Source organism: Salmo salar, chromosome ssa18 (assembly GCF_905237065.1).
Source record: "Salmo salar chromosome ssa18, Ssal_v3.1, whole genome shotgun sequence".
NCBI lineage: Eukaryota > Metazoa > Chordata > Actinopteri > Salmoniformes > Salmonidae > Salmo > Salmo salar.
In genome coordinates, this window is record NC_059459.1 from 5,207,795 (window position 1) to 5,222,676 (window position 14,882).

Below are 14,882 nucleotides of genomic sequence, written 5' to 3' on the forward strand. Positions count from 1 at the left end.
TTTTCGGTGAAAGCACATTTTGCAATATTCTGATAGCCCGGCCATCATGGCTAGCTATTTTGACACCCACCAAACTCAGATTTACTATAAGAAAAATTGGATTACCTTTGCTGTTCTTCGTCAGAATGCACTCCCAGGACTTCTACTTCAGCACCCAATGTTGTTTTGGTTCCAAATAAACCATAGTTATATCCAAATAGCTGCGTTTGTTCTTGCGTTCAAGACACTATCCGAAGGGTGACGCGCCAGCGCGTATCGTGACAAAAAATGTCAAAATATTCCATTACCGTACTTCGAAGCATGTCAAACGCTGTTTAAAGTAAATTTGTATGCGATTTTTCTCATAAAATAGCGATAATATTCCGACCGGGAGACCTTGTTTTCGTTCAAACACTGAAAATGTAAAATGGACTCTTCACATGCACGCGCGCACCCGTGTCATTGTTCTCAGATCGACCACTTTCCAAATGCCCTACTGTTTTTCGCCCAGGGACTGCAGAGTCATCATTTTATATGTGTATATATATCCTCTCCAGCGTCTCATCCCGTCAGCGGGATCAAAATCCAGCGAAAAATCATATCGCCAATTAGCATTAAAAAAAAATCATAATTTAAAAAAAATAATAATTAATATATATATATTTTTTTTATAGATACACCTCTCCTGAATCGACCCACGTCGTCCGATTTCAAAAAGGTTTTACAGGAAAAGCAAATCATTAGATTATGTTAGATGAGTCCATCGTAAAAAGCAGCTTCATAGCCATTTTCCGACCAACCACTTGCATCACATATAACCAAAAAACAGCTAAATGCAGCACTAACCTTTTACAAACTTCATCAGATGACACACCTAAGACATCAGGTTACACAATGCATGCATTCTTTTGTTCAATAAAGGTCATATTTATATATAAAAACAGCATTTTACATCGGCGTCTGACGTTGACTAACGAATTTCCCCTCAAATGCGTCCCGAGAAACAATGCTACAATTCCCTAAATTACTATCCTATAACGATTTTTTAAATTTATATTGTCAATCTAACATTTATAGATGAATATCTCTTGAGAACACCTGTCATACCAGATTTTAAATTAACTTTACTGGGTAATCACACTTTGCGATAAAAGGAGATGCGATACTCAGAAAATGAGCTAATATACAGAGCTCGGCGCCATCTTGGAACAATCACATGTCACATCTCATCTTGTATAATATTGTCAATAATCGCCTACCTTTAGTTGTCTTCATCAGAAAGCATCCCAGGTCCACAACAGATGTATTTTCGGTCGAAAAAGTCCATACTTCACGTTCCATTAGCCTGCTGTTGGTAGCGCGTCCTAGGGCTCTCTCCAAGCGCAGGGCTGAAGTTCCGGATAAAATGAGATTCTCCCGCCTGTAGGTTCGTTCAAACATGTCAAACGTTGTAAAACATTAATCTTCAGGGCCTGTAACACCAAGAGAGCCAATAAGATTCGAGGGGGATGATTTCATTGCCTTTAAAACCGTTTCCAAAGGTGGGGGTAGACATGGCCGCCGGCGTCATAATGGTGATGGCCCATCCCCTGTGACCAATTTCCAATGACTCTCATTCACTGAGTTTCGACTGTATAAGGCTCAAACCACTGTGAAAAGACTGGCGACATCTAGTGGAAGCAATAGGAAGTGCTCACTGAACCATGGTTAACGGTGATTTATAGGGAAAGATGAGAAGTCGAGTCCACAATTCTGAATTCCACTTCCTGTTTCAATCGGTCTCGGGGTTTTGACTGCCATTTGAGTTCTGTTATACTCACAGACACCATTCAAACAGTTTTAGAAACTTTAGGGTGTTTTTTATCCATATATAATAAGTATATGCATGCCCTAGCTTCTGAGTTTGATTAGTAGGCCGTTGAAAATAGGAACGATTTTTTTTCAAAATGCGCTGTGGCGCCCCCTATCCTAGGGTATCCTCAAGAGGTTAAATATATATATATATATAATATTTATTATTATTATTATAATATTAGGTTGCTAATATGACTAGGCTTGTGCCCTTGGCTACTGGACAATAAAAGCAAGTTGATTTTAAATCAAATAAACGTCCCATTTTCAGGACCCTGTCTGTCAAAGATGATTCAGAAAAATTCAAATAACTTCACAGATCTTCATTGTAAAGGGTTTAACCTGTTTAGGATATGGGGCAGTATTTTCACAGCCGGATAAAAAACGTACCCGATTTAATCTGGTTATTACTCCTGCCCAGAAACTAGAATATGCATATAATTGTTTGATTTGGATAGAAAACACCCTAAAGTTTCTAAAACTGTTTAAATGGTGTCTGTGAGTATAACAGAACTCATATGGCAGGCCAAAACCTGAGAAGATTCTGTACAGGAAGCGCCCTCTCTGACCATTTCTTGGCCTTCTATATAATAACCTAATATTAGCAACATGCTAGTTGTTGCATCTTTTGAACTCCCCTCTTTCAAAATTTTGAACGGATATTTTCATCTGTCACATGAAACCGCTCGCATGTGTGGTGCGCTTTTGATGATAGATTTTCCGCTAATTGCATTATGGAACGAACATTCCCGTGTAGCCTACTGCATTGTGCGAATTGCTGCTCTTATAATGTGAAGAAATAATTGTTTATCAATGTTTTAAACTAAATGTTCTTATCTGTTGGCTCAGCCCTATTGCTTTTTACATAATTTTTTTACTGGTTATATGAATTTGGGGTCTATCGTCCTCCTACTGTCGCAAAGTCTACTTGGATTGGCATTTTCTTTTTTGCACAGAATGACAAGCTGACCAATAGAATAGGTGCATTTCTCTAATATGGGAGATTGACTAGTGATTTTGCTGTTCGTTACTCGTCTTGTTGGCTGAGAAAGTACAATGTGGCAGTTATTCCAACATCTTCAAAGTGCACATCGGAATTTGGTAAGAAGTGCGCGCCGTTGCATATTCTGTTAAGATTAATAACCATGGGCCTCCTGAGTGGTACAGTGGTCAAAGGCACTGCATCACAGTATTGCTGCATCACTACAGCCTGGGATTCGATCTCGCAACCAGCCGTGACCGGGAGTCCCATAGGGCGGCACACAATTGGCCCAACTGGGTTATGGGAAGGTTTGGCCTGCAAGCTGACTTCGGTTGTCAGTTGAACGGTGTTTCCTCCGACACATTGGTGCAGCTGGCTTCCGGGTTAAGCAGGCGGGTGTTAAGAAGCGTGGCTTGGCGGGTCATGATTTGGAGGATGCATGACTCGACCTTCGCCTCTCCTGATCCCGTTGGGGAGTTGCAGCGATGATACAAGATCGCAATTGGATATCACGAAATTGGGGAGAAAAAGCGGGTAAGAAAAAACACGATGAATACCCATCTAAATGTGATTTCCGTGAGTGGACGCCCTAATCAGGTAACGCACCTAATGCATGAGTGTCTGGTAAATTTCTCAAATGTCCATTAAATTCAAATGCTGCTGGTCAAATTTCCCGACACACACACACACACACACACACACACACACACTATTCTGTTCAGTTCATTAATTGTCTCCCTTGGGACAGAGCCTCTAGGCTGAAACCTCTTGTCTTTGATTTCTGCTCACACACTTGTTTCATCAAGGGGTTTTAAAGTGAAGGCTTAATACATGCGCATTTGTGTTTCTCCAGGTTTTGTTTTGCAGGCTAACAGAGGAGCAGCGTGAGGTGTATCAGAGCTATCTGGACTCCAAAGAGGTCTACCAAATACTGAATGGAGATATGCAGGTGAGTCTTACTCCCTCCTCTCCATTTCCTGTCATCTACCTCTTAGCTGGCTCTTTTGTTATTCATCAGAGAATTGTATCTATCAACATTTTTGATTGACCTTTTAGCTTTGAACAGTCAAGTCAATTGTCGTGCGAGCTTACATTCTTTTTCAGAAAACAAAAGTGCAGTGGTCAGGATGGTGGATCAAGCTAATAAATCTCAAGTTATGATCTGGATTGGAAATACACGTTCTGGCATCCCACTGAAAGACGAGTATCTAGTTAAGCCGGTTATTCTTCCAGGAATAAGATGGGCCTTATTCATTATTTAACACTAACGTTGGAGTACTACCCGGAGATGGTCTATAATGTCGAGATATGCCATTCTATGGGTTTTGCTAGACATGATGCATGCATAAAGCTTTCTATAGGGACCTGTATGTTATCTGTGTGTCATTCACATTAGGATATGTAAGGTCAGTGGTATGATAACTGATGCCTGGTCAGAGGAATGCTCTACAGTGGTTTTTGAGTGTATCTCTGACCCAAGGAAAGGCTTTTACACACCAACCGTTCTTCATCACTGCTCTATATTTCCTTGTGCGTGCGCGCACACACTCACACGCACTCTCAGTGGTCAGTCCTCTCCTTGATGTGGTCTCTGAATCCATTAACCCACATTACTAATGCAGCACTTGGCTAGTGCACTGCAAACACACAACACACCCTTTGTCTTCTGCAGGGAATTAGTTATGTCGGATCATTCATTAGGACCCTTATGGAAATAATTAGTCTGAAAATGTGTTTGTTTAAAGGGACCAACATCAATATGATCATGGCAATATAATCAAATGTAATGTTGTTGACTGAAAAGCATATTCTTTTCTAGCTTGCTGCTTTTTGTAGATCCTAACAAGGTAGATGCAAAAAATCAATCAATGCTGTGTTTACCAAATGTTTTTGTGCTATGATCAACCTGGGGAACACTGGCCTCCTAGTTCACAGTGACTGTTTTATTTATTAATACATTTAGATATTGTATTTTTATCTTTCATTTCCAGGTGTTCTCGGGCCTGATAGCACTGCGTAAGATGTGTAACCACCCGGACCTGTTCTCTGGGGGTCCCAAGATCCTGAAGGGTGTACCAGAGGACCAACTGACTGAAGAGGAACACTTTGGCTTCTGGAAACGTTCCGGCAAACTGATGGTGGTGGAATCACTGCTCCGACTTTGGTTTAAACAGCAACACAGAGTCCTGCTGTTCACACAGTCCAGACAGGTATGTGTGTGTTGTGGGGGGGGGGAAGACAGAGACATTGACTGGGTGGTTCTCAGGTTCCATGGAATATTAATCTGACAATCCTGTTAGGCCTAATCCACAATTCTCTCTTTCTTCCGCTCTCTCCCTCTCGCGCTCTCTCTCTCTAGATGTTGGGGATATTGGAGGTGTTTGTGAGGGAGAATGGCTACACCTATGTGAAAATGGATGGTACCACCACCATCGCCTCCAGACAGCCTCTCATCGCTCGATACAACGAAGTAAGGGTCTACAATTCTACCCTTTTCACACTTTCTTGCAGACCTGAACCAAACTGTGCTGGCTCAGATATTTTCTTTTCACATTGTCTTTTTCAGCATGCTTCCAGCAACTATGGTTGACGCGTAACCAGGCCTGCTCAGTATAGCTTGGTTTGGATCGGCTCGATTCGACTCAGTAGTGTGAAAAGACCTTTCAGTAAAAAATCTGAACGCTGGGGGTTAGATTACTAGTGTGAAAACAGCCTATTGTCGAGCCTGCTGCCCAGTGGCTTTAGGTATCTTCGCATATGGTCCCATGATCAGACATGTCCTGACGAGTGATAAAAAAGTAGTATAAGAAATAGTTCTGTATATGCTTTGACCACCATTATATCCTATTTTTCCTCTCCTCTCCAGGACAAGTCTATCTTTGTGTTCTTGTTGACCACCAGAGTGGGGGGGCTGGGAGTCAACCTGACCGGAGCTAACAGAGTCATCATCTATGACCCCGACTGGAACCCTAGCACTGACACACAGGTACACACACCACAGACCATAGGGTCGACAGACTCCATGGTACACAGACATATCTGTAACCAGTCAGTCGTTGCTTAACCATGAATCTCCTGCTATTGTGTTGTCCCCTAGGCTCGAGCACGTGTGTGGAGGATCACACACACACACACACACACTCTTATCACACTCTCACCCCCATGTCCCTGTGTTGTTGTCCTCTAGGCTCGAGAGCGAGCTTGGAGGATCGGTCAGAAAAAGGAGGTGACTGTCTATAGACTACTGACCGCTGGGACCATTGAGGAGAAGATCTACCACAGGTAGAAAGGGAAGGAGGGACACTTTATTCATATCACTAGCCATTCACCGAGGTACAGCCCTCACTTCCTGAGGGGGTTAAAATACAGACTTTGCATAGATCTGAGCTCGCTGCATTTTGCCAAAGGCATCAAGAAGGGTAACATTTACTTTCTCAGGCACCATTATTATATAATATGCCATTTTAGCAGATGCTTTCATCCAAAGCAATTTACAGTATTGTATGCATACATTTTCATATATGGACTTTTTTATTTGTCACATGCACAAGTACAGTGACATGCTTAACTTGCAAACCCTTCTCAACAGTGCAGTATTCAATATCAGAATAGGAGAACTAAAAAAACAAACACGAGAAATACATTTTATGTGCAGGTATACTGTATTAATTGAGGTAGATATGTACATGTAGGCAGGGGTTAGGAGAAAGTGACTGGTAGCAGGATGAATAAATAATAATAATAGTAAACAATATAGCAGCAGCGTAAGTGGTGGGTGGGTGTGTGCTTGGTGGTGAGTGTCAGTGTATGCGTGTGTGGGTTGAGACCTGTGAGTGTGCGTATTGTCAGTGCATATAGTCCATTGTGGGGGTAGAGGCTCTCGCTCTCTTGGAGCCTGTTGGTCCGAGACCTGATACTCTGGTACTGCCTGTTGGACGGAAGCAGAGAGAACAGTCTTTGGCAGGGGTGGCTGGAGTCTTTGGCAATTTTTAAGGGCTTCCTCAAATACTGCTTGGTGTGTATGTCCTGAATGGCTGGGAGCTCGCCCACGGTGATGTGCTGGGCTGTCCGCACCACCCTCTGTAGGGCCTTGCAGACAAGGGTGGAGCAGTTGCCATACCAGGCAGTGATGCAGCCAGTCAAGACAGGATCTAGTTGCAGAGGGAGGTGTTCAGTCCCAGGGTCCCAAGCTTGGTGACAATCTTGGAGGGGGCTATGGTGTTGAACGCTAAGCTATAGTCGATAAACAGCATTCTCACATAGGATTTTCCCTTCATGTCGAAGTGGGAAGGGCATCGTCTGTGGATCTGTTGAGGCGGTATGCAAACTGGAGTTGGCTCCAGGGTGTCTGGGGTGATGGTGTGGATGTGTCATGACCAGCCTTTCTAGGCATTTCATGATTACAGGTGTGAGTGCTATAGGGTGGTAGTCATTGTGGCAGGTTACTTTAGATTTCTTGGGAACAGGAACGGTGGATGGTCGTTTTGAGGCATGTGGAGATTTACAGACTGGAACAGGGAGAGGTTGAAAGTGTCCGTTACGACACCTGCCAGCTGGTCTGCTCCTGCCCTGAGTATGCGCCCTGTTATTCTGTCTTGCTCAGTGGCCTTATGAGTGTTGAGACGTTTAAAGGTCTTACTCACGTCAGCCTCGGAGAGCGAGTAATCCGGAACAGCGGGAGCCTTTATGCAAGGCTTGTGGTATTGTCAATGAAGAGTACATAAAAGGCTTTAAGTTCATCTGGTAGAGTGGGATCGTTGGGTAGCTCACGGTTGGCTGGTTTGTCCTTTATAATCCGTAATGCATTTTCATCCTTGCCCAATGCATTGAGCATTGGAGCCAGTGCAATAGGATTCCACCTTATTTCTGTATTGTCTTTTTTGCATGTTTGGTGGTTCTACGGAGGTTGTAGTGGAACTTTGTGTGACCGTGGTTACTTCCTTAGCCTCATGGTTAGCTACGTTGGCTGCAATAGCCCTATGTGTAGTGTGTCTGTCCTTTAGTTTAACATGTGTCTCAGTGTTAATCCAGGGCCTTTGGTTGGGAAAACATCTGACCTTTACTGTAGGGACAACGTCATCGGTGCACTTTCCGATGAAGCCGGTGCCGGAGGTGGTAAACTTGGCGACGTTGGCGAAGTCCTGAAACACAAGGGAGTGACTTGTAAGCGTGCTTGTTGGTCGTATAACAGTAGTTTTAGAGCCCTTAGTGGCACAGAACACTTGCTGGGAAAAGTTAGGCAGAAAAAACAATGTCTGAGTTTAATTCATCAAGTGGAAAAACATACATTTAACAATTTATGTTAAATGGGGAGTTGAAATTAAAGAGAAGCGAGGGCCAGAAAAGTAATGTTTGGGAAAGATTTGGTGAAGTGGTTAATAAAAATATTGATAGCAGTGCCAGCTATGTTATGTGTGTCGTCGTGAGAGCGGTATACAAATTCCACAGTCACAAGACGGGACTTCAAATAGGCCTATGGCATGTCAAGGGAACTGTAGCTTACTATTCAGGTGGGTTAAATGGACACTGAAATCTGGACACTAACTGTAGATCTATAACCTCTCACATATTAACTCCTGCAGAATTAAGCATTTCTTGCAGTAAAATTATACACCAAATGTTGGCAAAATTTTGACTCAGGAACAGGAGTGGATAAATAAATAATTTCAGGGTCTTAAGAGAATGCAAATGCACAGTTAGATACCATCTGTAGAGATGCTATCTTCATCAGCATCATAAAAGCTGACAGTATGTCAACCACATAAAATATGCATTCAAGCCAAACTGAAATCTTATCAGAAACATGTTGGGTTGTTTTCACAGCTTTATATTTCCTTACAACTGGTCAAAATGATATCAAAACATTTTGCACAGAGAATCTTTCCAGTTTTTACATTTTTATTGCATTTTCTCCCCGGTCTATACATTTCTTTGCTCTGTGAAAGAAGCAGAGATGACAGAACTTCACCGATGTCAACTATATTGAAGCATTCATTCTATCGATTTATGACATTGTTCTGGTGAGCAAGGGTTTACGTAGTCTTCTAGGGCAACATATAATGACAGAAGAGAAGCTGCATGTATCTAATTATAGACAAGTTGACTACCAAAGAGTAGGAAATTATAAGCAGTAACCTATCTAAATCTGTCCAAAAATTCCGCCATCTGACTGTAGCCTACAGCACATTTTCTATATTATCGGGTTAGGGTTGGGGCTTCAGATTTTCACTTTGTCACATATAGTTGGGAGATTTCGGATAGGTTATTAGCAATTGTGTGTGCGGGTGAACAAACAGCTGACCGACCACAGGACTACACTTACTTCTGGACCTTTTACTGTGTCCACGTTTCAAGTAGCTCTTCATCTATGATAAACTGAACTATTGAGATTCACCTCTGGTGTTTTTCCCTTCAGGCAAATCTTCAAACACTTCCTGACCAACCGCATTCTGAAGGACCCCAAACAGCGACGCTTCTTCAAGTCCAACGACATCTACGAGTTGTTTACCTTATCTAACCCTGACGGGACGCAGGGCACTGAGACCAGCGCTATATTTGCAGGTACACACACACGTGGTTCCGCCTGTCTTTCCTATTGGTTTTGTGTTTGTTTTTGTTTCCACTCGTTTTTATTTCCACTTATTGTCTAGGTACGGGTTCTGATGTCCAAGCTCCTAAGAAGCCAGTCAGACCAAGGTCTAACCATAGACACTCTGTAACAAATCACAATGTTAGCTCCACTGGAGGTGGAGCCATCCCTTCCCCATCGCCCCGGCCTGGGGACAGGACCACCCTCCTTTGCAGTAACATCTCTCTCAATAAGAGCAACAGGCTGAAGGACAGCCAGGAAGCCAACCAGGGCGAGGCAGATATTCCTATTGGACAGTCCCAGACAGAATGTGACACACAGCATTCTAGGGAGGAGGGAAGCAATGCTCATATACTCACAGACCCAGAAAGAGACCGAAACTCCATTCTGCCCCACAAACACAGAGACTCACCCGTGACCAGCCCAAACCCCCACAAACATTCACACACTAACGCCGTCAGTCCCAGCACACAGAAACACCGAGACAAACACAGTCCACGCAAGCACAGAGACTCTCAAGGACCCGGCTCCAGTCCCTACAAACACCGGGAGAAGAGGAAGCACTGTGACTCGACAGTAGAAGGACCTAAAAACAAACACGGGAAACAGGCCAAGGTTGAGGGTCATCGCATCTCCTACCTGGTGAAGAAGAGGAGCTACAAAGGACAAGAGGAGCGCGAGGGGCAGCCGGATAAACAGGACCAGAGACAGAGCGACGACTATGTACTGGCCAAACTCTTCAAGAAGTCGGGTATGTTTTTATGTTAATACATGTTTACAAGTAATGAAATACTTTTTTGTTGGTAGTTTATATGTCGCTTTAATGCTTATTCATGAAAGTTATTATAAAGTATTATCGTACTTTTCTTTACGCGTTTCAAAAAATCGGGTACCTCTGCACATGAGGCATTATTTGCCAGGTGAAGTTTTGTTGGACTGAAGGTGAAGCTCTTCGTTTAAACTGTAGAAGATGAACTAGCATGAACCAAACAGTGTTTTTGTGTGTGTGTTTTTGTTTGTGGTGTTTAACCACAATTGTGTTAATGATTTTGTCCTACAATCACAGGGGAAAGTAAAGCTACACAGTGCAACTTTAACCTTCTTCTCTCGGTCTCTCCTCTCTAGGTATACACAGTGTGATGCAGCATGACTCCATCATGGAGGCATCTAACCCAGACTTTGTCCTGGTGGAAGCTGAAGCTAACAGAGTAGCTAAAGACGCTTTGAGAGCTCTGAAGGTCTCCAGACAACACTGTAGACTGCCCTACAACCAACCTGCCCCAGCTCCAGCCAGGTACACACACAGCCTAGCCCATACACAGGCTAGCACACACAGGCTATCACTGTAGACTTCCACATTGAGTGGAGGATTATGGGTATTGTAGTTGAATATGTGTGTGGGTGGTTGTGTGTCTACAGGAAGAGGTTTGGTCAGAAGAAGAATCCTTTGCTGTCTGCTCCTCCTGCTACAGCTGTCCCAGCTCAGGAAAAATGCAAGGTAACTACACACCTCAACATCACAGAGGTAGAATCATATTTGTATTAGGGCACACAAAATAAAATGTTTTTCACAGGCTGTCTGCTGGTCCTTAAAATGTATTTTTAATTCATTTAGCTAAATGAAAGGCCTTTAAAATGTCTTAATGTCAGTTTTCAATGGTCTTAAAAAATTAAACTGGAGATGACTACTGTGTTTCCGCTATGTTGTGCAGCTGCTTAATTGTTGCCACCACGGCAAAATAAACAGTATAGTATACTGCATTGTCTTCATAATTCCTCTAATGAAAGTGCCCTGCCCATGTGCCTGTTTCGCCAGGACCTGCTGCAGTGATAATGAGCGAGCCACTTTTTACTGCCTTTTTCACTGCACTTATTTTGAAAAAAAAGTGTTCTGATTCTAGCTGTAAAAAAAACACAGCTATCCTGTGTAATATTCAGGGCATATAATTAACACCTGACAAATGCAGGTAGATTTTGGCATTGGTGGGTAAGTATGTCGAATTCACCAGCCACCTTGGCGTGTGGTAACTCTCCGGGCTCTATAGTGTGAGCATTTAATAAAAAAAAGTGCGAGTTGTGATTTTATAGCAAAATAAATGCTGCAGTAGCTGTTTTCAAAGTATTTCTGCCATTTTGTTTCATATCAACTAATACACAAAGAAATCTGAATCCTAAGGCTATAGCTATCCCACCTTGTGCAGCAACTCTGCCTGTCTGGGGGGCTGTGAGCACTGTGCGCTGAATAATTTGTTTTTAGAATTATTGGGCACAGGCATAAAAGTTGGTCTAATGTACTCCGAAGTCTACTAAAGTGAGACTTTGTCCTCGTGTTTCTTGGCAATTTACATTGTTTTGTTCACAAGCTAGGTTGCTTTTCAATGTTTGAGTTTGCTCTCGCTGCTAACAAAAAGAGACATTGTTGGCCTTTACTAGTGACATTATCATGGGAACATGTGATGACTCCAGCAGCCCTGTTACCAAGGTTACCTTAAAGGGGCAGCTAAAATGTTTTGTCTGATATTTTTGTTAAAATACTCAGGTCACAGAATATTACATTAAATCAAGCAATATACCACATTATTTGTAAGTAGTAATACATTTCTTGTTTTAGAAACATTACTAAGCATGCTCATCATTTCTTTGTGTTTCTTTGTGTAATTATGCCAAAAACAAATCAAAGTTGCTGCTAGATTTTTTTTAAATCTACCAACCACGGTGGCTGGTATCCAAAAAAGTTTGTTTTAGGCCATGGTAATACTTGTCACAGTTGAAGAGAGGATGTTCTCCGCTTTGTGCAGGTATATTGTTTTTTATTTCTCAGCTGTCTATTTTACAACCGAGATATCGATCTGAGATACGGAGTACGCAAAATTAGCATTGTCCATTGCAGGCTCATCGGCCTCTGCGAGCACATTGGGTATTAGGCTGTGACAGCAACGTTTTTGGGAGGGAATTAATCATTACTTTACTGTTAGATTAAAACATGGTTACTTCCAGTGAAACTTATACTTCGAGGTAGTGATCTAGCTAATGTGTTTCTATTTTACACCTACCCAGGTGAATTAACACCAAATATATTAATCTGTGATATTAGTGCACGTAAAGATGTAGGAAAATTAATCTCTATTAAACAAAAAATAGAGACCTATTTTAACAGTAAAATATAACAATGGACTAATTGTCAACCTAAAATGCATTACAATCACTGGATTAGGTTGCAGTGCACATCAAAATATCTTGAGTCATGCATTCCTGCCTAGATGAAAAAAGTTATTTGAATACCATCTCGGTAGTCTATTGCACTTCTTTATTAAAGCACTGTGAATGCCATTAGAAGATGATTAGCCTACACATTTTTTTCTATTAGTGAAGGTGTGAAGAAATATGGGAATATTAGCAGGTTTGTAGCGCACGCAGACCTCAATTAGTATTAAATTGCATTTCAATTGGCATTGAACAGGTCTTTAAAAAGTCTTAAATTCAACTTGATGGAACCTGCAGATAACCTGTTTCAATGGAAATTGAAATTTGTGTTTCTTATTGGACACATCCAGGTAGTCCCTCCATGTTTCGGTCTGTTTTCCTCTGTTAGGTGCCAAATGAACATGACCCTGCTGAAACATATAGTCAGATATTCTCTGTTCTCCATGTTCTTCGTTATTCTGTTCTCTGTTGTAACCCAGTGTGTCTGCTTTATCTGTGTAGGACGCAGCCATCATCAAGAAAACCATCGCAAGGAAACCCATCCCAGGGGGTCACTTCAGTGGAGAAGGGGTAGAGGTGGGAGGCTGTTCCTCTACTACGGCCCCCCTCTCTTCCTCCACTCTACTGGCCCGCATGAAAGCTAGGAACTACCTCAGCCTGCCCCAGGGAGAAGGGGATGAAGGAGGAGAGGAAGAGGGGGGTGCCCGTATCCCCTCAGGCCCTCCTGCCCCCCCTACGGAACACGATGAGCTCCTGGTGGAGCTGAGAAACTTTGTGGCATTCCAGGGAGCTGTGGATGGACAGGCCAGCACCAAGGAGGTCCTGGACCACTTCACCCCCAGACTGACCCAGACCCAGACCCCTGTCTTCAGAGAACTACTCCGAAACATCTGTAACTTCCACAGGGCAAAGGGGCAGGAGGGGACGTGGAGACTTAAACCTGACTACAGATAATGGGAGTAGGGAGAAGGGGAGAGGAGACTCACATCTGACTACTTGTAGTGAGGGTGAGGCAGAGAACTCTGGGTTGGTGGAGAGGAACTTGAGGCTCAAAAAAACATTTGACTGATGGCGAGGAGATAGGAAAGAGAACACAGAGAGGGAGAAGGGGACCTGAGTTACTGTAGTAGTTTTGTTGGGGGGGTGCTATTAATGAAAATGTCTATTTATTTTATTTTGTTGTTTATACCTGGGATCTACTTGAATTGAGACATTTTACATGTAACTGACATTGTAACTAGAAATTGATTACTGTTATTCTGGCAGCAGGAAATTATGCAGATGTTTTTAATTCAAAATAAGAGTCCCCCTACAAAGACATGTTAAACTTGGGGAATATGCAGTACAGCTGTTTTTCACAGCATTGCAACCACCTTTTAAGAAAATGTCTTGATCATTTGACTTACTTTTATTTTTAACCCCATAGAGACGATTTTCACGTCTTAATCCGCCGATGTCGCACTTCCTCGTCTGCGATGAAAGGTGGCAGAGCTAGAGCTGTGTTTGTCAAACCATGAGACATTCCAAAATATCAGTCTTCTCACGAAAATGTCTGCAGCGTCCGAATGGCCTACAAACTGTTACCCCCATATGGAAAGATGAAACTCTCACAAACACAATGTTGTGCTCTACGACCCCCACAAGCGTCTTGGGACCTCATTTGAAGTCAGTACAGCTGATCTGCCAACTTCTGTCTGTAGCGTCTGAACAGTTTGGGCTACACGCTAATATCTCTCACGAACACGTACACTACCGTTCAAAAGTTTGGGGTCACTTAGAAATGTCCTTGTTTTTGAAAGAAAAGCAATTTTTTTTGTACATTAAAATAATACAGAAATACAGTTTAATTACTATTGTAGCTGGAAACGGCTGATTTATTTGATGGAATATCTACATAGGCCCATTATCAGAAACCATCACTCCTGTGTTCCAATGGCATGTTGTGTTAGCTAATCCAAGTTTAGCATTTAAAAGGCTAATTGATCATTAGAAAACCCTTTTGCAATTATGTTAGCCCAGCTGAAAACTGTTGTTCTGATTTAAAGAAGCAATACAACTGGCCTCCTTTAGACTAGTTGAGTATCTGGAGCATCAGCATTTGTGGGTTCAATTACAGGCCAGAAACAAAGAGCTTTGTTCTGAAACTCATCAGTCTATTCTTGTTCTGAGAAATTAAGGCTATTCCATGGGAGAAATTGCCAAGAAACTGAAGATCTCGTACAACGCTGTGTACTACTCCCTTCACAGAACAGTGCAAACTGGCTCTAACCAGAATAG

At 42.5% G+C, this 14,882-nt stretch overlaps 1 protein-coding gene across 1 annotated transcript in view; it reads left to right on the plus strand.

Moving 5' to 3' along the window:
• The window catches only part of ercc6 (excision repair cross-complementation group 6), a 56,049-nt gene extending 41,597 nt beyond the window's left edge, over positions 1-14,452 (plus strand). Inside the window, exons 15-24 of the mRNA XM_014154371.2 lie at positions 3,666-3,761; positions 4,804-5,022; positions 5,172-5,282; positions 5,679-5,798; positions 6,000-6,094; positions 9,228-9,373; positions 9,463-10,152; positions 10,527-10,695; positions 10,821-10,899; positions 13,107-14,452. Coding sequence (XP_014009846.1) covers positions 3,666-3,761; positions 4,804-5,022; positions 5,172-5,282; positions 5,679-5,798; positions 6,000-6,094; positions 9,228-9,373; positions 9,463-10,152; positions 10,527-10,695; positions 10,821-10,899; positions 13,107-13,559 — 2,178 coding nt within the window. The 3' untranslated portion in view covers positions 13,560-14,452. The remainder of the gene's footprint in view (positions 1-3,665; positions 3,762-4,803; positions 5,023-5,171; positions 5,283-5,678; positions 5,799-5,999; positions 6,095-9,227; positions 9,374-9,462; positions 10,153-10,526; positions 10,696-10,820; positions 10,900-13,106) is intronic.
• Positions 14,453-14,882: the final 430 nt, after the last annotated feature.